The following is a 25,218-nucleotide window of genomic DNA, read 5'->3' as shown; positions in this document are numbered from 1 at the left end:
TTTATGGGTTTTAAAAATTGTTTTATTTGGGAAAAGTGCTTCTTACAAAAGGGCAGCTGCAAAATACAGAGACTTCTGCAACAATTACTTGTTTTTTCTTGAAGTGAAAGAATGGGTGGGACCCAAGGAATCAAAGCAGCAGGTGGACCAACCAGGAGCACCCCAAGGTTATTTTCAGGAAATAAGAGCAACAAAACACAAAGCTAAAATGTCCCATCAGGGATTTCTTCTAATAATTTAACTTCAGCTTGGCTCGTGGATTACCACACCTTCCCCTAAAATGGAAAACTGTGACTTATTACACAAACCAACGACTCTAAGAAACGCCGTAGGACATAGTTCTGAATCTGTCCAGCTGCAGGGCTCAGGGATGGAATGAGGCAAATACCCACAAAGACAACACAAACACCCAACAACAAAACTCTCAAATGAGGACAAAGGTTTATCAAAAAGTGCCTGGATTGGAAAGGCTAGGAGATCATAAAACGTTAAATACAACTGTGTATCCAAGACCCAGTTTGTGTTAATATATGGGATAACCAGGTAGTTTAATGACTACGGCCAAGCCCGTTTCTCTGTATTTATATAGACAGACAGAGCTAGTACTGCTCTATTAACAGCTACCAACATACTGCTTTGTCCTTTTAAGATCTACTTGCCACACAAGGCTGAAGTCACTAAACCAGGTTTTTCCACTAAGGCTACAAACACTGCATCTATGCAGGGATGAGAAGCTTGTTACACACTCACACGTATCAAGTCTATCAGCCCTTGGGAGTCAACTTCCAATTCTGGATTTATTTTATGTCACTCTATCTTTCATATGTGTTCTTTCACAATTTTCCTAACATGCTAAACATGGAAAAAAATCTCAACACAGTCGCACCTGGTTCTGGTTACCCAGTAGTATTGTGTGCAATTAAACAAGAGACCAAAACCATGGAACAAGTGCACAGGGTGGGAATTACATAGCGGAGAACAGACATAAAAACAGAGATGTGCAGATTTCACCAGAAACCTCAAGTACCCACCTCCTAAGTCTACAGCAGAAGGTGACTTGCCACAGTTCAGGTCCTACACCCACCACCCCTATTCCTGGACCCAAAGCAGGGCCAATGCTGTTACTTTTGAACCGGGGGTCCTCAAAATGGGGTGGGAAGTCCAGAAACACTACCCGCGAACTGTGTGAATCTGGCTGCAAACAGATGACGCAACAAACCTACACTAACTGTCTGACAGTTAAATTCATGTTACAAAAAAACTAACTTTAAGATTTATTTTTGTAGCTTCTTTAAACAGAGAAAACACACGCCTTGGGGAAAGATGAGGGGTTGAGAAGACAGGCCCTGGGTGAAAATGATTAGGACAGCACCTGGAGTTGACAGGCCTGCCTGGGAGAGGACCCCGGGCACCACCACACCACCACAGGGGACAGCTGCTGTCTGAGGCTCAGCAGGCCAGTTCACACGCCACGCTAAGCTGCTATAGGTCCAAGTCATAAAAATCTTCCAGCTCATCATGAAACAAGTCCCACTCGTCTTCAGAGTCTGTCAGGTCGTCGTCCCCACCTGCAGCCAAGAGCATAAGCAACATCTCGCCCAGCTCAAAGGTGACAACCTCCTCTTCGTCGTTGTCAAAGGGGTTGCCGTTCTCTCTTTCCTCAATGAGCTCCCAGAAGTGGTTCCTTCGTTGGGCCTGTAAAAAACAAGGCCATGATAGGGATGGCACTGCCGAGTAGCATCTTCTATTGTGTGGTTTCTAAGGCAAAACGTCCAGCACACCAGAAGGCATGACGAACCAGACTTCTCATTTAGGGTTCCGACTTTACCAGCTCCTCCCCTCCGGTTACTGGAGGCACAGCTTAGTCTAGGGCTTTAAGCATTCTAGTGTTCTCCTCTCACTTCCCTCCCAGTTTGCTGAGGCTGGTTTCCTCCAACACTCTCGTCCTGCTCGCTCCCAGACCTGACTGTTGGTCTTCTCCTGCCCCTACCCTAGTCTGTGTGGGACTCGGCTGAGAGCGTGGTATTTCCCCTCCTTTAAAAAAACAGTGAGAGTTACCCGGTATCTGCTTGATGTTCCCACTTTCTGTCTCTGTGGCTCCTCTCTACGGCCATCAGGGTACGCATGCTTGTAAAAACAGTTCCCTCCAAATGGGCAGCTCCCACGGCCTTCATCAAAATACCTGCACGCCTTGTTGCTGGAAAGGAAAATATCGCAACCCTTATTCACAGTGGATTTCAGGTCTGAATCTGACTATCACCCAGGGTTTCTTCTAACAGGAAGGGAGAAAACCAGCATGTTTACAGCCCCTCCCCATGGTGTGTTCTGACACATATGTGTGCTACTGTGTGAAACACTGACCAGAAACAAGCTGTTCAAGCCTAGCTGTTTAATAGCTCTGGCACCGCAGGTCCAGCAGAGAGACACCCTTCGAGAAAGCCCCCACACAAGAATATAGGACGACTGTACCATGGACTCAGAGTGGGGGAGAAGCCCATTCCTGGGGCTTCAGCTAGCAGAGCACAGACTCCATTATAACACAGCCCCTTGGCATGCACCCCAAGGACTGTGTTATAGCAAGACACACACTGGGTAAGTGTTACCAGGGGTGACAGAATAAACTGTACCAGGAAGTCAAAGAAAGGGTAGGAAGGAGGTAGGAGTATGTAACGCAGCACTGTTCTGTTCAAAGTGAACCCAAGCTAGGTGGGCGCTTAGCTTGAGAAAAGGCTGCAGTGCTCATACCTCATTGCCTCCTTGTATTTCTGAATGAGTTTCTGCTTCTCTTCTTTCTCCTCCACCCAGTACTCACTTGGAATGACAAAGTTAGATGTGATCCGGCATTCTGGGCAGGACCTGGGAAACAATGAACAGGCTGCAATGCAAATTTCCCTTTACAGGCCCACTCTCCTTCAAGGACACACCCTGGTGTGTCACCTCCAGACTTAAAGACTTAACTGAAAGGCAAATGGGCATTTCCTGAAAGGGTTCCACACACTGTCACACAACTGACCATTCCTTTTGAGGCAAGGCAAACTCCTTTATCAATTCAATGGCTAGCCAGTCATTAAAAAAAAAGTAACTTCGTTAACAGAAACAAAAAAGAAGACATTTCACACAGACTCCTTTTTCTTTCGTTGAAATAAATTTATTTCTTGTAACTTCGCTCTGTTTAGATTATGTAGTTTTTGTTCAGTAATGAGAACAATCTTTAAAGGATGGTGGATTATTGGCTAGCTTAATGGATGGAATAGGAAAGTGGAAGATGTAAAACGTCAGGAAACATACATTCAGAGCTAGGTAAGTTTGCTCTCTGAGCCTAAACTGGCTAATCCATTAAACACAATCTTCTCAGAAAAAAGCACGAAGTTTCTACTGATACATAGGGTTTCCTCATTCAAATAAAAGATATACCACCTAATCTAGAAGCTGGCTGAAATACAAAGAAATCCCAATTAGAAGAATACCCCAGTTTCAAGATAAAATGCATGCATTTAAATGCGGTCCATCTGGTTGAAAGTTGGCACAAGATACTAAATTCTTCCCCAAAACAGAAAGCACAAACGGAGATTGGGGAGGAGTCTCACTTTATGATCTTGCTCTCAAATTGCTTAGCACTCCTCCACTTGCGAATACACTTGAGACAGTAGGTGTGACTGCAGTTGGAGAGAATCCCAAAGCGGCGCTCGCTGGGGTTGGCTTTCTCGTAGACCACCTCCATGCAGATCCCGCACACCATGTCCTTACTGCGCTGGACAGCGAATGAGAGCTCCATGTCCTTCTCATGGGCCTCAATGCACGACTAGAAAAAGTGGGGAGAGAAGTGCAATCAAGTCGTGGAATGATGACAGACCGCAACGAGAGTCAAGGACTCCCATTCAGAGGATCAAATAAAGTCTATTGAAAAAAACAATGTTCCCAAGGTGACATTAAAATTTGCTTTGTTCATAGGTGAGTACAGGTACACTGATATTTTGGGACTTTATGTTACTACAAAGTCAAACTACAAGGACTAAAAAATTACCCAATTTTCTCTATCCTGCAACTCATCCCCTGCTGTTATCCACATTACAACAGTTTCTTATACTAAGTTTGCTGATTTAGTGGTTTCTAGATGGAAAATGTAATTAGGATTAAGGCTCTAATCCTTACGCCTGTCAGAAAATAAGGGTGAAAGAAACTAACATTTATTACGTGACAATTATGTGGCAGGCATGTAAGTTTCACATTCAAAACCAAGCAGCTTTATTGAGATATAATTTACACACCATATAATGCATTCATTTAAAGTATACAAGTGAATGTTTTTTGGAATGCGCAGAGCTGTGCGACCATCACCACAATCAGTGTTAGGACAGTTTTATTACCCCAAAGCCATAGTGGACACTCACTTTCCCTTAGACGCCCCCAAGTCCTAAGCAACTCCGAGTCTGCAGATACGCTTATTTTGGACATTTCATATAAATATGTGGTCCTTTGTGACTGGTTTTGTTCACTTAGTACATTTTCAAAGTCTCTATGTTGTACAAGATACGAGTATTTCATTTCCTTTTATTATTGAGGAATATTCTACTGTATGGACAGATCAGTTTGTTTATCCGTTCATCAGGTGATGGACATTTCCGTTGTTTACACTTTAGGGCTATTATGAATAATGCCATAAACATTCATATACAAGTTTTTGTGCAGACATCACATATTTCTTATTTTAAATGAGGTATAGTTGACATAACATTATATTACACATATTTTAATCTATAAGAGAATTCTAATTGTAGGACATGCAAAAAAAAAAGGCAACAGAAAAGTCACCCCGGTTTCACATAACCACAATATTACATATTTCTATCTTCTTCCTAAACTTGATTTAATCTACTTAAATTCAGAGCCAATTAGCTGTGAAGGTAGGATTCAAACCACCTTACACCGTGCTTCACTCCTCCAATGATCAAATTAATTTTTATTAAACAGAGATGATGATTAGAAGCAAAATTTGTTCCAATAAATATTAAGGTTTGTAACACAATGCCTTCAACAAAAAATTCATGCTGCAAATGAGCTTAAAAATCATAGCCTGGGGGGAGGGGGGTGGAGCTCAGTGGTTAACAGTGTGTGCTTAATATGCACAAGGTCCTGAGTTCAATCCCCAGTATCCCCATTAAAAATAAACATGACACAACATTGTTAACTGACTATACTTCAATTTTTACAAAGTAAAAAATAAATAAAACAAACCTAATTACCTCCCTCCTCACCAAAAAAAAAAAAACTTAGCTTGAAACCCTCATCCATCGCTGTTGAAAATGTAAAATGGTGCAGTCACTGTGGAAAAAGTTTGACAGTTACTCAAAATATTAAGCATAGAGTTACCATACGACCCAGCAACTCTACCAAGGTAATTAAAATAAAAATCTACAAAAATGTATACATGAATGTTCATGGCATTACTCACAATAGCCAAAAGGTGAAATTTAAATGGAAAAACAAAACGTGATGAAGCGCCCCAGTGGATTATTCAGCCATAAAAAGGAATGAAGTACTGACACACACTAACATGAATGAACCCTAAAAACAATATGCTAATATTTTAGCCAGTCACAAAAGGCCACATGATTCTATTCATATGAAATGTCCAGAACAGGCAAGTCCATAGAGACAGAAAGAAAATTAGTTACTGCCAGGAGCCGGAAGAAGGGTAGTATGGAGAGAAATGGAGCTAATGAGTATGAGGTTTCTTTTTGGGGGGAATGAAAATGCCCTAAAATTAGAGAGAATGACGGTAATGGTTGCACGACACTGTAAATATATTAAAAACAATGAAACATGAGTTTTAGAAAAGTAAATTGTATGGAATGTGAATCTCAGAAAAGCTGTTATTTTTTAAGGGGTGGGGGGGGGAACGCCTATAGCCTGAGGTTCTACAAGCAGGATTTCTTGGTAAAGCATTCAAGAAGCCCAGGGAGGAACATATTCCTACTTACTGACAACCACTCAATTCATCAAATGTTTCTCTGAAATGAAGCAACACTGTTGTGAAAGGGAAAACACAGTTCTCACACTTCTCAACATAATAACGTCCTTAAGACTTACTTTTATATGTTGTGATCTCTGGGCAGCATCCACTGGATGGAGGACCTGCAGCCCACACATGTCACACGAATCTCCGTGCAGATACACACAGTTCTCCCCGTACCGGCACTCTCCCACCGCAGCATAGGGGCAGAGCTGTTTCTTCGTTTCCACTGCAGTCTGCTCTTTCTCTGACTCTTCCTTGGTCACTGAGCCCTGCAGGGGTGCTTCAGTGCAGGAAGGGGCAGCTGAAAATGTTTAAGAGGGTGGTAAAGGTCCAAAGTGGCTAAGGCAGATATACGTACTGTAGGATAACTTAGAACCTAACTGAAAAGAAAAAAATTAAAAAGACCTTGTGGTAGCTCACGGTGAAAAAGAATGTGACAATGAATATATGTATGTTCATGTATGACTGAAAAATTGTGCTCTGCACTGGAAACTGACAACATTGTACACTGACTATAACTCAATAAAATTAAAAAAAAATAAAAAGACCTTCAATTAAACTCCAAAACAGTCTAAAATAGTCTATTGAACTAATTCCCTTATTCTTGAAAGAAATCAATCTTTTCTAATGCTGACATTTCCCGAAATTAGGCTTGTTTTTGTTTTGTTTTTTAAAAAAGAATTTTTATGTACTTCTTGGTGGAATTGCACTGATTAAAGGAGAAAGGCTTCAGTTTTTCAAAATATTCTAAACTCATTACTATTGGGATTCAAAAAGTTTCTTTAATTCCCTCTGTAAGTCTTAGGGAATTCAATGTAAGAATATTAAAATTAGGCCATAAATATGAAGATTAGAAGCAGGAAGGTTGTGAAAACTCAGCTAATTGATGGACTACTGTCTAGCCTTCTAACTTGTTTTCATTCTTCAAAATACTCACTACGGCCACAGTAGGGCTGCCCAGGAACAAACTCAATGGCGTTCACCCAGTCTTCTGAACCTGCTCCTACAGTTGCAAAGTTTGAATTTCTTGACTCAGATTCGCCTATATTCATTTCAACAATCGGTCCAACTACTGATGAGAGACTTGAAGAAGCAGCAAGAGATGATTTTGCAGTTAGATCTGTAGCAGTTGCTTCTTCCTGTTTCAATGGCTTGCTATGTTCATATCTTAAAGAAAAAAACAGTTAAAAAAAAAAAAGTCAGCAGTCACTGTCTAATCAGAAGCCCCTAGATGGAATATATATTCCTCGATCCTGTCCTTGGGTTCTTTCCAAACTACTGTGCATATGAATCATGTGGGAAATTGCTAAAAGGCAGGTACCTAATTTCTAAGCCTGGAATGCAGCCCCTAATTTTAAATGGCTAACAAGCCCCTGCACGATGCTAATACTGCTGGTCCAGGGACCACACTTTGAGTAGCAAGGCCATAGACCAGGGGCAGTTCACTTTTAAGGGTAAACTACATACAGCTTCGCAGGCCATACTGCCATGCCACAACTATTCAGCTCTGCAGAGGCAGTTCCAAAGCAGCTGTGGGCATTATCTAAGTTACTATGCTTGGCTGTGCTCCAATAAAACTTTACGAAAACAGCCTTCGGTCAGCCTTGCCCTACAGGCCATGGTTTGCCCAGCCCTGCCGTAGACCACCTATTATCCTTCAAATTCCACTCTAATCAGGAGTTTCAGATAGCTGACCATCTACTGTTTCCAGAGCAACTCTGCTAGAGACTACTGCCAAAACTGACCAACTGATAAACCAAAGTAAGGCTGACACTCCAATTCAACGAGTGAAAACGTGGAACATTTTACCAACACATAAATTAAAATGTTCGCAATATTAAAAGGGAGGGAAAGTATCTGCTAAATATACAATATATACTTTCTTTTCCTATATCCATTCATTCACCCAATTACTTCTTTTCTAAATGCTTACTTACCCTATGCATTTCCTGATTCCTTTTCATCTGTAAAACTATCATTGAACCCATACCTCCATATAAAAAAGCTAATTCTCTTCAAGAAGTAACTTGCTGCCTGAGAAAACCCTCAATTTGAGCTTTTTATGCTGAGATTTATTCAGATACAAAAAATTAATGATGTATGTTAGTACATAAACTGCATTATAAGGTACAGTATGTAACTAGCAGTTCTTGCAATTAATCAATTAATTGGGCAATACTAGCCATGGGTCATCTGTGTGATAGGTGTCTGTGTTTACATCTAAAAAAGAAGTAAAAGCTAACTGAAGGCTGTCCTTTAGCTTATGGCTAAAACATTTGCTGAGCTGGTCTTTAACATTATGTCATATTATCTTAAACCTTCATATTCCTACTCAAGCATTTGGTAACCTACTTTGCTATGCAGTGCAAGTAATTGGAGGGTCCTGCAATCAGCTACAAAAACCCAGTGCATTTTATTCCACAGACCGGAATCCCACAAGCTGCTGAAGATCATGAATATGCTCTTGTACCACCTCATTTCATCGTCAAAAAACTGTGAGAAAGTATTCTTCCCTTTTAGAGATGATGTGTAAGTGCTCTTAAGTCTGCCCTCGACTCTAGAGCCGCCCTACGACAGGGCGGCCACTGGCTGTATCAGACCATGTATGCTTAGACTTTAAAACTCACCTCCGTGGTCCTTGCACTAGCTACACTTCCACGTGTTCAGCACCACATGTAGCTAGCGGTTACTTTTTGGGTAGCAGATAGAGAATATAATATTACATATATATTATATCGCACAAAGTTCTATTGAACATTGCTCTCAAGTTTGTTTTAGAGTCTTGGGGAACCTTAGAAATCTAGCCCCAGATCCTCAATTTTCAGATTTAGTTATTCTCTGATTTGAAAGAAAATTTCAGAAAAAATATTTTAATTATTTTCACAGTCTAAGTTAGAAAAGAACCTGGGCTTGACTTTAAAATGCCAGTTTTACCAATATAGAAGGCCTTCAGGGATTTGGGAAAGTTTTAAAGGATTAAATAAAAACCAAATGTCAAGATGCATAAAGAATCTAAGAAAGAGATATGACACTCATGTTTCAGTTCTTTCTCCTGTGCAATATTCATTTTAAGGATTTCAGGGTAAATGACTCAAACTACTTAACAGACAGGACTAGAATGCTGACCACCATCTATCAAATTGCAAATACCATGAAGTTTTTGAGAGGAGTGCATTTTGGTTTGAAGGTAAATTTATTAAGGAACCAACAAGGTATAATAAAAATTTTGAAAGTATAGAATATTAGCAAAAAAAGTCCACATCTGTAAATAAATGAAATTTTCTTGCTTCCAAACAGTCTACAGTTTTCTATGGTCATAAAAGAATCTGTTTTAAGAACAGACTAAAATTTGAGGTAAACATACTCACAGTTAATTTTTTTTAATCAACACCCAGTAATGAACACCTACCACGCATTAAGACCTGTACCTCTTCCTGAGGAGTCAAATATGAAAAACAAGGTCCCTGCTATCAAACGAGAATCTATTTTTAAAAATTAAATTTTTAAATTAAGAGTTCCTCTAGAAAAGGAATTTATGTCAAGTAAAAAGAAATAATTTTAATCCAAGGGATTATATTCTCAAATCTGCCTATTCCCTTAGTGTAGAATAGATCAACATAAAATATGCTTCCGAGGTAATAATCTGTGAGGAGGTGCAAGGAAAGCCAGAGTACAAATAAGAAAGAATGAGGCAAGAAAGACAAAGACTAAAGAAAAAGCAAGACTCCCTTTCTGAAAGGTGTTTACTAAAACATAATGGTTCAGTGAAGCACAGAGATCCTTAAGAGTGGGGATTGGCCAGCTATGGCCCTCAGACCAAATCCAACCAGAGCCAGGAATAGTTTGGGGCATTATTTATTTTTTATTGAAGTATAGTTGATTTTGACATGTTTACATGGTTAAAAAAAAGATAACTTTATGATACAAAAATTAAATGAAATTAAAATTTCAGTGTCCCAAAATAAAGTTTCACTGGTCCCAACTACATCTGTCAGCTTATATATTACCTATGGCTGCAAAAATATTTAGTCTTGGCCTCATGCTGAAAGTCTGCCAAACCCTGCTAAAGAGGATTCTTACATCTGCTAGATTCAGTCTATGACAGTGCTTTTGTTATAGTTACTAAATTAATTCTTTAATGGATTATCACAGAATCGCTGATCCTTTTAGTCAAAGTGCTAAGTGGTGAGTTAATGCTGAGTTAAACCAATATTGTGCTTTTCTTTCATAACTTGTAAAGAACATTTTGATACAGTATCAGTTTCCATCTAAGGAAGTTTAATCAATTTTTCTTCTACCTCTATGCAAAAAAGACCCTTTTCCTTCTGGCTTGCTTACAACTCCCCACCTCTAATCATTTCAAGGTCTGATATCTGTCCTTAAAGGTTTTAACTTATGGGATTCAGTAGGTCTACAGAGCAAAACCCCTCCAAAGGAAACAAGTTCTACCACAGCAATAGTTGTCACCAAGGCAACACTGCTCCTTTCCCAAGTGGTGCTCCGAAACAATGACTGGGATTTTCAGCGGCATTTATCAGTGGGGATAAGGGATTCTAGATCTCCTGCAGCATGCCCTGAGCAACAAAGACTCAGCTTCACTAAACATCAGCGCCCCCGTTATGCAACACTGACACAGCTATGCTTCTCCGAACTGCTGGAACTAGGATATCGTCTTTCATTATAAACTATTCCCTTCATTAGGAGTTAAATTATTTGAAATCCCTGGTCATTGGCCAAGTTATATAAAAAAGATCCCTATTTAGTAAGACCGAAGGTAGGTTTAAGCCCCCAAGCACAATTTTAACAAGGAAACAAGCAGTCTTGGAACAAGCCCCTCCATAAGATTCTTCCTCTAGCTAGTCTATAATCAAGCTCTTAACCATCACCTGATACACCAGCCTGTCCCAAACAATGAGCACCAAACTTTCCTTTCAGGCAGACTACCAGGATATAGGTTTCCCAACCTCTTTTCATTTTATGTAAGAGCTCTGAACCCAGCTCAAATCAGGGTCTTCCCCCCAAAGAGGGAGCTGTATATCCTTAACTAAAAAGGAAAGGTAAAGAAAAAAGCAGTTCTTTAGGTGACCTGCATCTGCCCAAGTATCGGAGCCTCACCAGAACAGGGCACCTACCTTACTCCCTGGCCTTCCACTTCCGTCTCCCACAAGGAAGCCCACTGAATACAGGGTCATGCTGATGATGGGCTCTATACTTACTCCCAAGGAGAACACGGAATACCATTTGGGGCTGGCAAAGCTACCTGAAAAATAAGCTGATTAACACGTGGATCCTAGGCCTTAGCTGGGATTTCTTCCACTTATCCTAATTTCCCATTCATTTCACCTATAGGATCCAATCAGAGAAGTATCTCTTCCGAATGAGAGGCTCATCTGTTAACCAACCACACTTTCCCACAGTCTGTCATACAGCGTATTCTCCACTCCTCCCTGTCGGGCACCTAGAGCCTCATCTCCATTCTCGCCCACATTCAATTCCTCTCTCCCAATAGTTTACAAGGATTCTCAGAGGACTGCCTAGTCAAGGAACTCAGCTGCTCTACAGTTAAGTGCATCTAAAAAACCTGCATAGACCAACCTACTACAAAGAACTGCTCACTCACAGTAGGATGGATGTCAAACGCCTTTTGTTCCCTTTAATAGTGACTACAAAAGACATGTCTGAGTTTTTTAGTTTTTGTTTTTGAGGATAATGTCATTGTGTCCTTTTTTTTCCTTTCTAGCAATATTGCGGTGAAAAAATTAGCAGAAGGCAAAATGACTGACCGCTAAACTCAGGTATCAAGGTTACATTTCTGGGCTTCTTCCTACAGTCACGTGGAGAGAACCTTTTCCTTTTTCAGTCCTGACTAATTTCCTAGTAAAACAGACATGTGATAACTAACTAAACATCAATATCACCCCCATCAATAATTTTAGTCTTTTGAACTATAAGCATTGAACCCAACAGCTGACACAATTCTTTTCTCATAATAGGATGCCAAAATTGGCTATGACACTGCCAAAATATCTTACCTAGTATGATGGTTTAAAATGTCCAAAATTCTAACACTCCTCCCTCCAAAAGGTGGAGCCCAATCTCTTTCCCCTTAAATGTGAGCTGGACTTAGTGACTTGCTTGTAATAAACAGAAAATAGTGGAAGTGACAGTGTGTGACTTCTGAGGTTAGATCACAAAAAGGCATTGTGGCTTCATCCTTGCTGTCTCTCTTAAATCACTTACTCTGGGGAGAGCTAGCTGCCAAGTATGAGGACACTAAAGCAGCCGCAGGGAAAGGTCCACAAGGCAAGGAACTAAGGCCTCCCGCCGACAGACGTGTGAGTGAGCCCTTCTAGGACTGATCCTCCAGCTCCCATCCAGACATCAGCCCATGGCAGCCCTGGCTGAAATCCTGGCAGCAGTCTCTTCTTGAGAGTCTCTGAGCAAAGCCACTTCCAGATTCCAGACCCCCCAAAATTCTGACATAATAAATGTTTATTGTTTCTAAGCTGTTAAAAATTTTGGAGTAATCTGTTTAACATCAGTAGATAATTAATACACCTAGATAATTTCTAAACTGGGAAGAAAAAGCTCTATTCACTTTCTAGCAAAACCCACTACTGCTGAACTGCAATTTAACTGGGTAATGGTACCAATTCAACGAACAATGATAGAGCTTACTTAATTACTAATCTCTCTCGGTTCTCCAACATTCTGAGAGACATACCAGAAACATTTCTGAAGCATCTTCCCTAAATCTTAGCTCAGAATTAGTCCTGTGAGCTCAGGTGGTTTGAGGAAGTTTAGCTGGAATGACAAGCCCTCTCAACCAGTAATCTAATACACTGTTCCAAACGCTGACGATCCCATTTTCCCTCCATAATTCATACTAACAGCGAAGAGCTGAAAACAGCCCAGGTCAAATATGCAACTCAGTCTGCAGGCACACCTTCACCACACCCTCCCCCTAGGTTTACCTCAGCCCCTAATTAAATATAGGACTGTATTATAAACTCAGTAATTGGCTCCAAGTGAGAGATTTGTCAGTGTGCTAACATCCCCGAGGAGCATTTTCAAAGTACTATTTTAAATCTACTATCTACAAAGCTGTTGGAATTATATATTTTACTCTCATTTTTTTTCTCCCAACCTCTCCCAATCCACCCTTGAACAAAAGTGATTTGTAAACAAATTCTTACCTGCAACGGTCTCCGTAAATACAGTACCCTCGCTGAAAATACTTGCACACTACACCATATGGACTGTCAGAGAGGTCGTGGGAGTAGCGACAGTTATCTCCTTCTTTACAAACCCCATGTAGGAAATACCTGTGAGACAAAGAACCACAAGTTGGGTTACAAATGACTAAAGCCAGTAAGTACTCAAAGAACTCATGACCAGCATATTCTACCAGTAACATACAAGCCCTAAATATCAGTAATATGTTCTACTATTCTGTTTTATCTACACAAACATGAGAAGTGTACACAAAGAAAGTAGAACTAGACTGCACAACCAGAAAAGTATCCATTACGGTACCAAAGACAGGCTGCCTGTAGATTCAGGCACCAATTTAGATTTAAACTCTGAGGTGGTCATGAACTTGTCTCTGCAGGTTAAGTCTGACCACTGCTCTCATTTTACAGTCCTAGAGGCAGCTTCTTGTTTTCCACTAACTTTAGCCATCATGGCAGCTCTATATAAAAAGAAAAAAAAAATCAGATAAAGAAGCAAGGAACAACGTAAACCCAAACAGGTCAGGCTACCGTATATGTTTCACTTCTTCAAGAAACCATTTTAATTCTTTAAAAGCCACATGTGAAAATACAAGTAAAACTTGCGGCAAAGGGAAATTTTATGTCCTTCGTTTAGCACACTCTTGTTCTTCTGCCTTAAGGGATTACATGCGCACCTAACTAGCAGTTTCCAAAAACCAAGCATCAGAATATGACTCAGTTTCTAAGAGGACCTGGACCAGCAGGCATCATCAGCATCATCTGGGAATTTACCAGAAACAGAAATTTTGAGACCTTATCTCAGACCAACTAAATTGGAAATGGGGCAGGGGTGGGCCACACGGCAATCTGTAATTCTTTAAGTAACTAGGGTGGATGAAGGAAATGATGAAAAGGGTCTTATGGGGTTTTTTTTTTAACATTTTTTATTGATTTATAATCAAGGGTCTTACGTTTTGTAGACAACCCTGATCTTGTACAGTGGGTAGAACCACCACCACCCCCATCCTCCCTCCAATCACTGACTTCCGTCAGCCTTCCCCCCCCCCCATTGGTTGCTTATTGGTCTCCTTCTCTTGAACAGAGGTATGCAGATTTAATTTTTGCAGGCCATAACTCCGTCAAATACACATCTATGTACAGCGGGTACAGAGTAAGGAAAAAATGCCTGTTTCCTGGGTGTAAATGAGGCTGGCCTTGTAGAGGACATCACTGTATCCAAGAATGTCACAGTTACCTACAGATGGTAGGTAGAGTAGCAGTAAGTACACTCCAATGGCCTAAGGAATTGAATGACATATAGAAAACAGATTCACATTTACCTAAGGAGCCTTGAAGAAGGTTGCCTTAAATTGAAATGTGAAAGGTTCTATTCAGAGATTACTAGCAAGTATGCCTTCTACATGACAGTGGATAATTATCAAAATCCTAAAGTGCCCTAGGGTTCAGTCCATAACAAAATAAGAAAACAGAGGTCAAACTCTAACTATAATTAACCTATTTTCAACTGTTATGGGGTTTAACTTAATCTAACTCAGGCTTTAACTTTTGCTCAAATACAGGACAACTTTCTGTAAGCTTTGAAGCTGAGTGCCATATAACACAAATTTGAGTTAAACCACTTGTGCCAACAGAAAATTTGACTGCATAATTGAAGAGAACACTGAAAAAAAAAAAAAACCCAACAACTTAACAAGCCAATGATCATTTCACTGTAACCACAACTAGTATAATCATGTTTCAAAGTATCTCCAAAGTATCCACAGTCGGTAATAGGTTATTAATTTGAAACAATTTCACTATTTGAATACAGTTGCTTCCTACCCCATCCCAAGTGGGAACTTTCACTCTCACAATTCTCAACACAAGACAAAGGTGTCTAATACCTTCAGTAGAGATGCATATATTGATATAGTTTTAAGGCTTGATAAACTATCTACCTAGAAATCTCAAGCTGGGTAGGTAATTCCTTAATCTCAGCCACAATACTTGGAATTTTAAGATTGTTCTTAAATCCCATTTTTCCATGCTCTCATTCAATCAGTTGTCGCCCTCAGCTTTATGATGCTCTTCATTATGTCACATCTTCATTATGTCACCACCTGACAGCTGCTGACCTTAACACTTTCCCTTCAACCAGTTGCTCCAAGGAGTTCAGCTCCCTTAACACCTGCACTTTGGTTCAGCATGGTGTTCTTCCTCAGCACTGCTGCAACCCCTCCACCACTATTCCTTTTTGACATCCATGATGGTAATAATTATTCATGAGAATCCAAAAACAAAGAGTGAAAATCGGAGTCAACCAATAGTCTAGTTGGCCTAGGACAGTGTAGCATGGCCTATTAGCACATGATGGCCAAAAACATAATACAGCATATGACCAAGAGTGAAGAGAACAGGGCAAACCTGTGGGGAGACAGGGCTAGGAGCTAGGGAACTGATCCTGCAAGGCCTTTTAAGCCAAGTATCTTAAAGCAGTAAGAAACCACTGAAGGATTTGAAACAAAAAAATGTCAGAATTAGAATTAAAATTTAAAAACACTAAAACTGCCTTCTTTCAGGTGATCTGTGTTGGCCAACTGATTATATTTACATCTAGAGACTTCAGTTGATCCCGAGTTTCAAAAGCCAGCGGTGAATGCAGCTACCAGAACAGCTAACACCACCACCAAGCTGCATCTGTAGTAGATTGTTTGGCTCTAAGTAGTAATAAAAAGCACACAGGTTCAGAATTAGGAAGACTGTTTAAATTTTAGCTTTGTTGCTTACTAGCTGTGTGATCCTCAGTAAGCTATTTCATTTTATTTTCATCACTCTTTTAGATTTAAGAACTAAAGATTTAAGTTTAGAACTTTAGATTTAAAGAACTTAAGACCTTAAAAAAAAAAGAAAAACCAGCATGTGTGCAGTAGCGGCATCTGTGCTGGTACTCATGTTCATTCACACATCTCTCCTTCCACATCCTTCCTCTGCCCTGTCAGACCATTCCTTGACCACATTTGTTTCTGACCACGCATGTTAAGAAAGTACACAGGAACAAATCAGTTAAGGAAGAATAAGGCAACCAACAGGCAAGAGATCTAGATACCCTGACATAGAAGATTTTAAGTAACTGGAGTAGTTTAGCCAGAAGACAAAGAAATTGACCTGTTCCAGCACTATTCCTGATAAAGTGAATATATGCAGGATGCTACATCATAAACCTGGCTCAACATAAGGACTGAGATACAGAACTACCCAGTAATGAAGTCCCTGAGGTCCAGAACTAGCATCACTAAAGGAATTCAAGCAGACACAAAATCACCTGATACTCTGGAATCAACAGAAACACTAGAATACAAGCTCTAAGTAGCTACTGGCAAATACTGAGCATTATTTTACATGGTTGTTTGCTATGTATGGTCTGGGTTTATGGTTTGTATTACTTGCCTTTTATCTCTCAGTGATACTAACACTATTGGTATATCCAGAATTATAAACAATCCTCATAGTGAAACCCCTTCTTGCCAACTCATCTCTAAATCTGAAATTATGACATAATACAAGTTGTAATAGAAAGAGGGGGAAAAAAGCAACTCTCCCCCAAATTTCTCCCTACTACAAAACCAATCAAGAGAAGTGTTGGGGTTTTTTGTTGTTGTTGTTTGTTTCTTTTTTAATACCACCACCAAAAACCACCATTCAAATTCACCTTGATGCCACTGCCCAGGCTGAGCCTACCTTCAGTTAAAGGCTGGGCCGTATGATTTCTAAGGTTCCTTCCACCTTGAAGATTCTATGATTCCAAGCAGACATTGTCCAGTAATAAATACAGATACAATTGACTAGAATCCTCTACTGCTGTACCTCCTGGAAACCTAAGCATGGTCGCCAAGATACATACAAGAAACCCCAACAGTAGCTTGTGAGGGCACAAGAGAACCACACAATACCCTCATAAAACTTCTAGGCATCATAACAGCCTGTCTGGGGATTTATAGAAATTACAGAATATTAATTAATGTGGTTATTAATCACCTAATCTGCTGCGACATTTCTTATTTTGTTACTTTAATTCTTGATGAGTGCATGTACCCTTTTTCAAACTAGACTGTAAATTCCTGGTGTTTAAGAACCAGTTTATACTGCTTTTTATCTCCTATAGTACCTGTATACAAAATACTTCCCTATTTGTTTTTTAGGGAAACAGTGCCAGTAGCAAATTAATCTTTCTTTCTCTGGGCTGGATAACTTTTTCAATATCATCCCTTCAAAAAACACTAAAGTTTGCAAGTAATAAATTTTACTATGGATATTACAGCACTTGGATAAATACTTTCTGGGAAAATTCCCTTTAATTTTAAGCTATGTTAACTACACTTTAAAGTTTTTAAAAAATCAAAAATGAAAAACCACTTGGTTTTTGTGCATTATTTCAACTGTCCATACACTTGTCTCCCACTGTAGAAGCACTCTAATAAAGCAAATTCCAAACCACAACCTGCAAGTTACAACTTTGTTTTAACCCCACACTCGAGGAAACTAGAAAAGGAAGAGCATTTCTATTTCACAGTATTCCTCTAATAAAAGGTATCAAAAATGGCCTGGTGGGGGCAGCATAACACAGTTCCTTGGGAAAGGTATACCTAAGTTTTCAAGCTGTGAGAACAAAACACAATGAGATAGAATTTCAAGAGAAATATTTAAGAAATAGTAACCAGCAAGAAAATACAGATGGTTCTGAGCAGTCACAAATTTCCATCATCCAAACAACTTCTAAGAGGACTACATACTAAGTGAAGAAAAAAGCCTAGATTTGAGGAGGAAAGAGGCAGCAACTAGAACACATGACTATCTTGAATTCTCTTCAAAGAAGATTTTGCTATTAAACACATGAAAACATTAATTTATAATACAGTGCATCTCTGCATTTCCTTTAACATTTAGCTCTATATCTCTCTGTGTAGGCACTAATGCTTATTTACTGAATAACTGATTAGTCCCAGAAAGATACACACATGTTCTATTAAGTCTTTTGTCTTTGTTAATTTACAAGGGGTTTTCCTTCTTTTTTTTAAAATGAAATCTTAACAAGCACATAACAAACTGGATGATTTTAGGTATGGGCTTACCAACAACAATTCAAGCATTTACTGAGTATACTAGGCACTGAATAAAGCCCTATAGACACAATGATAAATAAAACAGCATTCCTGCTCTGAGAGCTCAGAGTTTACAGTAAATAAATGAAGATATATTTGATATTCTACTCAAGGGAGGAAGATTTTTTAAAAATAGGATATCATGTTAGTACCTAGAACAATTGAAAACACTGTCAAATATTCAACCCAAGACTTAACTAATCTGTACTTTTTGTAAAGCTGTCTATACAAAAACAGAAGCACATCTAAGCCTGTATCTGATTCTTAATGTTTCTTTGAAATATTAGATTACTCGGCTATGTAAACTCTTTAAGTACATAAATCTACTGGTTCATGGGCAAGGAATTCCCACTGTCCAGAAATGATCTAGGCTATTTCATTAGCCAAAGATCCTAAAGGTAGGCAAAGAGGAAAAACTAGTCTTGTGAGCTGTTTCGAATTCTGATGACACTGGTGAGGAACTAGAAAAGGGGAAGCAGACCAGGGAAAAAAGTACCTCACAGGGGAAAGTAAAGTGCAGAAGTGACAATGAATTCTGTGCAGAGATGTAAAGCTGAGCTCAGATACAGGCACACCAGGATAATAATGAGACAAGTAAAATATAGTAATGTCAAGACGGTGATGGCTATTCAAGATTAGACTATATTGAGATTGAGAAGGCGGATAAAGGCAAGGCATTGGAGGAGTTTCTTAAAGAACTCATAAAACTAGTACCTGTAAATCAACTGCAGCATTGTAGAGAAAAAAGAAGAGACTCAAATTAGTTCCATAAATAGGAATTTTTAAATTCTCATTCATTGGGATACTGCACAAGTATTCTTAGGATCTACAGATAAGCTACCTATAACAGCTTTTATGCTTTTTCCATCTCCTTATTGAAAGTAAACTTAATTAAGCTTATCATTCATGTCTTAACAGTATCATATTAAGCACTGGGAACGCTTCACTCTCGCTATTAATACCAGGACAGTGAATTCTATATATTACAAATATTTTAAGTATTTGCATATAAATTACCCCACCTTGGTGAAAACCGGCGTTTCAATGAATTTTTTTCAACCGACAGAAAAACAAAAGCTTCTAGCCGCCACTGATCATTTTTTAAAAATCCAATACGACATTCAATCAAACGCCCTAATCTTGTAAACATACAGCTGAATAATTTCTTTACATGCGTACACACGTCCGTATAACCGTCTTCTACTAATCACTTTATTTTTTCAAGTATTTTCATCTGACATGCCAAACCTAAACAAAAATCTCTCTCCTTGGGGAGAGACGAGCTCCTTGAAATCCTGAAGTAAGATGCGTGGATTTCAAAAGAGATACCTTTCGCGGGCGGACGGGAATGGCAGCTCGCAAAATTTAAGGCGGAGACGACCTCTGCCCAGCACTCGGTTCCAAGACAAAGCTCAGAACCGCCAACCTCGATATACATACAAAGAAGAAATAACAAAAGCTACTGCTCGGAGTGGGGCGGGGACCGGGGCCGAGAGACCCCGGGAAGACGTTACAAACGGATGACACGGAGCCGGGGGCCCCCGGCAGACAGGCCACCTCCCCGGAGCCCGCAGCGGCGTTCCCCAACCCGGGAGGGTCTTGGGGAGCCGGACTCCGAGCGACACGGCCCACCCTCTTACCGAACCTGCGGAGCTGGAGGCAGGGGGTGGGGGATCCGGCGACAATAAGGAGGGAGGAGTCATCCTACCTCTCGCTGCGCGCGCCGCGCCGCTCGGCCGGGCGCGGGAAGGCGGCGAGCGGCGAGCGGCGGAGCGGCCCCGCAGAGGCTGCGCGCGGCCGGGCCTCAGCGGCCGGCGGGGGTTGACGCAGCGCGGGCGGGGAGGCCGGGCGGCAGCAGGGACAGCCACGCCGGCGGCGGCGGCGGCGGCGGCGAAACGCCGGCTCCCCTCCCACCTCCGCCCGCCCCCGGCCGGCCGCCCGCCCCCTTCCTCCGCAGTCTCGGCCCCCTCCCTCCCCGCGCTCGGCGCCCGGCCGCGCTGCGTCTCACCTGCAGGTGACCTGTTTGGTCCAGCCGCCGCAGCTACTGTCGCTGCCGCCTCCCCCGCCCCCCGCCCCCGGGGACGGGGAGGTGACTGTGGGGATAGGGGTAGGGGAGGCCGCTGCCACCGCCGCCGCTGCCGCTCCTGCTCCTGATGTTGTGGCTGTTGTTCCGGGAGCTGCAGCCTCCGCCATTACTGTTTATCCCACACAGCAATGGCACCGGAACTTCCGGGATCACATAGTTCCGGCCCGGCTGCGGGGAGAAGGCGGTGAGGCGAGGGGTGGGGAGGGGAAGGACACTGAGGAGCCCGCTCTCTCCCCTCGGCCCCGGGCCGCGTCTCCGAGCGCTCTCGCGGCTCGAACTGCGGGCCGGAGCCCGAGCTGCCCCGGCCCGCCTCCAGCACCCTCTGATTGGTGGGCGAGACAGCTCCGCCTGAAAGGGGCGGGGCGGGGCGGGCTTCCCCAGGTGAGCCCCACCCTTCCCCGCCCACCTACTGCCCCTAGGCTCCAAAGTCCAAATGTCAGGGGCATTGACCCAGAGGAGTATTTCCCAGCAGAGGCTGATCCAGTGGAGAGGGCAAGTGGGGTTAGGGTCCTAGTTTTGAATCCATACTTTCCTGAATATACCAATTACTAGCTGTACCAACTTGGGCTATATGGCTGTTTTCTCTGAGCCTCAGTTTCCTCATCTGTCAAGTGGGGATGATAGTAGGCCCTACCTCACAGGGTTGCGGTGAGTGCTATATGATGTGTGGCAATCACTGAGCTTAGTGATTAGCACAGAGTAAACACTTAAGAAATGGTCTCTTTTATTTTTCCAATCAGAGGTGTGATCCCTTAGCCCAAGAGAACAATATAGTGGCTAAGAAAAGGTTCAGGCGTTAGCTTGTATCTGTTACGTCCAGGTTCTCCCATTCCTAGCAATGTGTTTTTGAGTAAGTTAACTTACCTCTTAATGCTTCTGCTTTCTCCATCTTTAAAATAATAATTTTAAAATAATAACAGTACCCCAGAGGTGGCTGTAAAAAGTAAATGAGTCTATGTAAAACCCTTAGCACTGTACGTTACACTGCAGGTTTAACTTAATAGATAATGAATAACAAAAAGTGTCTGAAATATCCCAGCTTCTAAGAGTTATTTCTAAAACTAGGAAACCTAAAAAGCATATAACCTGTTTCCCCACTAATGCCCACTGTCCACTCAGATGCTGCATATTAAATCCTGAGCTTCCATAGGCAGTTTCTCATAAGCCCTTACATTTGCTTTTCTATAGTTTCTCTGAGTTGAGAAAGTGAAGATCCACCCTACTGGTAATCAGACCACAATGTACCCAACAGACACAAAGAAGGACAGTAGCAACGCCAACAGAAAACAATGTTTCTCCCAAGGTCACGCCATGGCTGCAAAATGACTAACAATCCACTTTTGAGTAATTGCAGCTTTTTTTTTTTTTAACTAATGAACTCCTCAGCCCCACTTCATTTCTCCCTCTGACCTCCCAAAGATTTATGAGACACCCAGTTCCTAAATTGCCCCACTTCATGACAGCTCCAACCCAGAACTGCTCTTCTCTTCTGCTTGTGTTATTACCCAAAAAGAGCTTCAACCCTGTACGAAGCCCCTACTCCCCTTCCCAAGATGCCCACATTCTCTCCTGTGTGGCCCCCCAACTTCGGCAAGTTCATACATCTTTGTTGGACTACAGGTGTGCTCTTAGTAGTATTTATCTATTGTTGTTAAATAACAAAATTTCAGCCAAGTAAGTTTTAAGATCTAAGATCTAACAGGCTTTATTGAATGACTCATGAATTGGGCAGCATCCCATCTAGCAAATAGAAAGGAGTTCCACTGAGCTGTAGAAAAGGAAAGGTTTTTAAAAGCTAAAAGCGGGGCAGAAAAAGGAAATTATTAGCAAAGAATGCATTGTTTCAGGCAGAGTTGTTCTCTCAAGGGGAATGAAAGAGGCTTATTGGGCAGATTACCTTACTTAGTGCTGACTAGGTAACTCCAGGTTGACTAGTTTAAGGTTACATTCCTGGGGCGGGGGGTTGAGACTACAATTAGGTTAGGCATTAAGTATTGGTTTGGTGTCCTGGGGTCTAGCACGAATGACTCCATTTGGGGCCTTCTGTCTCCTTATTAACACAGTCAAGTAATAAATTGTGCTTTTTAAATGTGGAAGTGGGAAAAGAAGTTCTTTAACTTTTTTTATGTTAAGAAAAAGGGTCCTTTAAAACAATTCTTCTATTTTAGAAAAATCCTCTTGTAAATTATGGATTCTTTTTGTCTCCCCACTGCTGCCCTTGCCTGAAACCAGTGGTGCCTGGCTCAGAGCCTTCTGTGCAGTCATGAGATGGTAAAAACTGAGTCACAGAGACACACCTGGAAAGGCCCTGAGCCAGAACTTGAAGATGGAGGAGGGGATAGGACCCAGGGCTGTCCCCGAGGCCCCATGTATCTAGCCAACCTGAGCTCTGATTTTCAGATCTTCCTGTTAACCCTGTAGCCAGAGTGACTTTCTCTGCTCAAAGTCCTCTGAGAGAGTTTCAATCAGGGTAAAGCTAGGCCCCCATCTGATGTGACTTCCTCTTCTCAGAACTCATCTCTCCTGCTCCTTCTCAGGACTCTGGCCTCACGCTTGTTACCCAATGTAAGTTCATGTGCACAGCTCACAGTGAGGCCAAACAAACCAAAACATCAGAGTTTTTGGAGCAGAGAAAGGTTTATTGCAAGGCCAAGCAAGGAGAATGAGTGGCTTGTGCTCTAAAACCCTGAACTCTCAGATGGTTTGGGGGGAGAAGTTTTATAAGCAAAATTTAGGGTTAGGGCTGCAGAGTGTGTGACTTTCTTCTGATTGGTTGGTGGTGAGGTAACAGGGCCATGTTCCAGAAATCTTGTGCTCAGCCATAAATTACCATCTTCCACTTGGGTGGGGGCCTTAGTTCCTGCAGAAGAACTCAAAGATATTGTTCTGTATGTTCCTTGAGGAGGAACCAGGACCCTGCCCCAAGGCTGCACTATTGTTTCTTGACTTGTTCCTCCTTTGTTTCTGTATTCCCTCCCTTCCCTGATTAGCAACTGTTTGAATCTGCCCTTTGGAACTCAGGGAAGGTCAAGGAGGCTGAATGAAGCCTATTTCCTACAAACAAGAAACAGGGAACACAGAAAGGGTTTGAACCTGGGAGAGTCGCATAGGGTCCTGCTTTGAATCATGCTGATGCAAACACACAAGTCACACTCTTACAGCCTCATCACCCAGGCATTTCCTTGGCTAACTCCTCTAAGCTTTTGCCAAAATTCAACAAGAAATTCTCACATCTCAATGTCTCCTCTGACTGCCTTTTAAAATATTGCAACACGTTTCCTTACCCCCAACCTCACACTCCTCTACCCCTAAGCCCCTTACTCTGCTCTATTTTTTCTTTATTGCATAGTACTTACCTTCTAACTTACTATAGAATTTGCTTCTTTATTATTTTTCAAATTGTCTGTCTCTCCTAGCTACAATCTAAGCTCTGAGGGCAGAGATTTTTGCCTGTTTTGTTCAGATGTACCCTAAGTCCCTAGAACAATGTCTGGCATATAGTAGGTACTCAATAATTGGGCCACAGAGGAAAGAATTCTCTGATGTTAGAAACGTTACAGTGCCTTGTCTCATCATCTGTACCAACAAGAATAATGATGTTTTGTATTATACAGAAACAAAATAAACTAATGATACAGGATGGAAGGGGGCAGGGCACAGCCACCCAAGGAATGACAGCAATTTAACACCAAAATGGTGGAAGATTCAACTCCCAGTTGGCCTTGAGGATTAAGTTGGCTGACTTCTAGTAGACCTTGAGCTTCATTATATACTCATTGTAACAGCTTGATAAATAACATGCCCGCGGGTGCCATGACAGCCCCAAGGCTAACCACAAAAGGCCAAAGAATGGGCAGTGGCCCAATTCCTGGGAGTTCCAGCGCCTTTCCCAGGGTAGTTGGAATGGTCCTACTTGAAGGCATGTGAAGCTACTGAGCCCATAAAAACTGTCAACACCACACTTAGCACCCTTTTTCACTCCCTCCTCTTTGGAAATGGCCCGCACTCTGTCTGTGGAGTGTGTACCTACTTTTACTTTAACCTGAGCATCCAATTCCCACACCTCTTGCCTTTCTCTTGCCTTATGCTCTATGCAATATTTATCTCTCTAATTAAGTCTACCGTTACTCAACTGGGGCTCACACTTGAATTCTTTCCTGCATGAAACCAAGGACCCACCTTGGCAGGGCACATCCCAGGGGCTCAACTGAGACCTGGGACACAGCCCTCCTCACACCCACATCTGTTTTCCTGCATTACTAAGAGCCATCTCTGTTTCTCTGGGAGAGAAGTTCAGCACAAGGGAAATCCATGCATGTCTTCACTCATGAAATATTTATTAGTGATTCTGCTGGACCAGTGCTACCCAAACAGCCAGGTTCTTAATTGTAGGTGGAGTAACAGCTGCCTGCGTGGCCACCAGGAACCTTCTCAGATGACTGATGTCTTCTAAGATGCCAAAATCCAGAGGGGACTCCCCTGTGCTGAGGAGGACCCCTCGGGAGCACTTGCTTTATTCACCCCCACTGACTCAGGGTCAAGGCCAGCTTGAGAAGACTTGGCAGAGACAAAGGAAGGGGAGAGAGAAGGATTAAAAAAAAAGGATAGTGGGTATCTCCTTCACAGTTTTACACAAAGCTCTAGTCTTTTCCCAAGAATAATGATCATATTTATTAAAACAAAAATATGTGTCTTGACAGGAGGGTTCAGTGAACTTGGTCAGGAGAACAGGAATCCTAAGAT

At 41.7% G+C, this 25,218-nt stretch overlaps 1 protein-coding gene across 1 annotated transcript; it reads right to left on the bottom strand.

Moving 5' to 3' along the window:
- Nucleotides 1-20,793, bottom strand: MKRN1 (makorin ring finger protein 1). The gene is made up of 8 exons (XM_074366917.1): nt 20,398-20,793; nt 13,213-13,341; nt 6,954-7,183; nt 6,091-6,317; nt 3,588-3,802; nt 2,746-2,856; nt 2,059-2,197; nt 1-1,695 (listed from the first exon to the last, which is right to left on the bottom strand). Exons 1-8 carry the CDS (start codon nt 20,580-20,582, stop codon nt 1,483-1,485), a joined length of 1,449 nt encoding a protein of 482 aa, XP_074223018.1. The 5' UTR covers nt 20,583-20,793; the 3' UTR covers nt 1-1,482.
- Nucleotides 20,794-25,218: the final 4,425 nt, after the last annotated feature.

The sequence above is a fragment of the Camelus bactrianus genome, chromosome 7, assembly GCF_048773025.1.
Source record: "Camelus bactrianus isolate YW-2024 breed Bactrian camel chromosome 7, ASM4877302v1, whole genome shotgun sequence".
Lineage (NCBI taxonomy): Eukaryota > Metazoa > Chordata > Mammalia > Artiodactyla > Camelidae > Camelus > Camelus bactrianus.
This window is presented reverse-complemented; position numbering and strand designations above follow the sequence as displayed.

Coding starts and splice junctions, on each gene's coding strand:
- MKRN1 (XM_074366917.1), bottom strand. CDS start 20,582: ATGGCGGAGGCTGCAGCTCCCGGAACAACAGCCACAACATCAGGAGCA. Junction 6,318..6,953: donor GCAGCCCTACTGTGGCCGTA/GTGAGTATTTTG, acceptor AAACATTTTCAG/CTGCCCCTTCCTGCACTGAA. Junction 2,198..2,745: donor AAATACAAGGAGGCAATGAG/GTATGAGCACTG, acceptor TTTCCTTTCCAG/CAACAAGGCGTGCAGGTATT.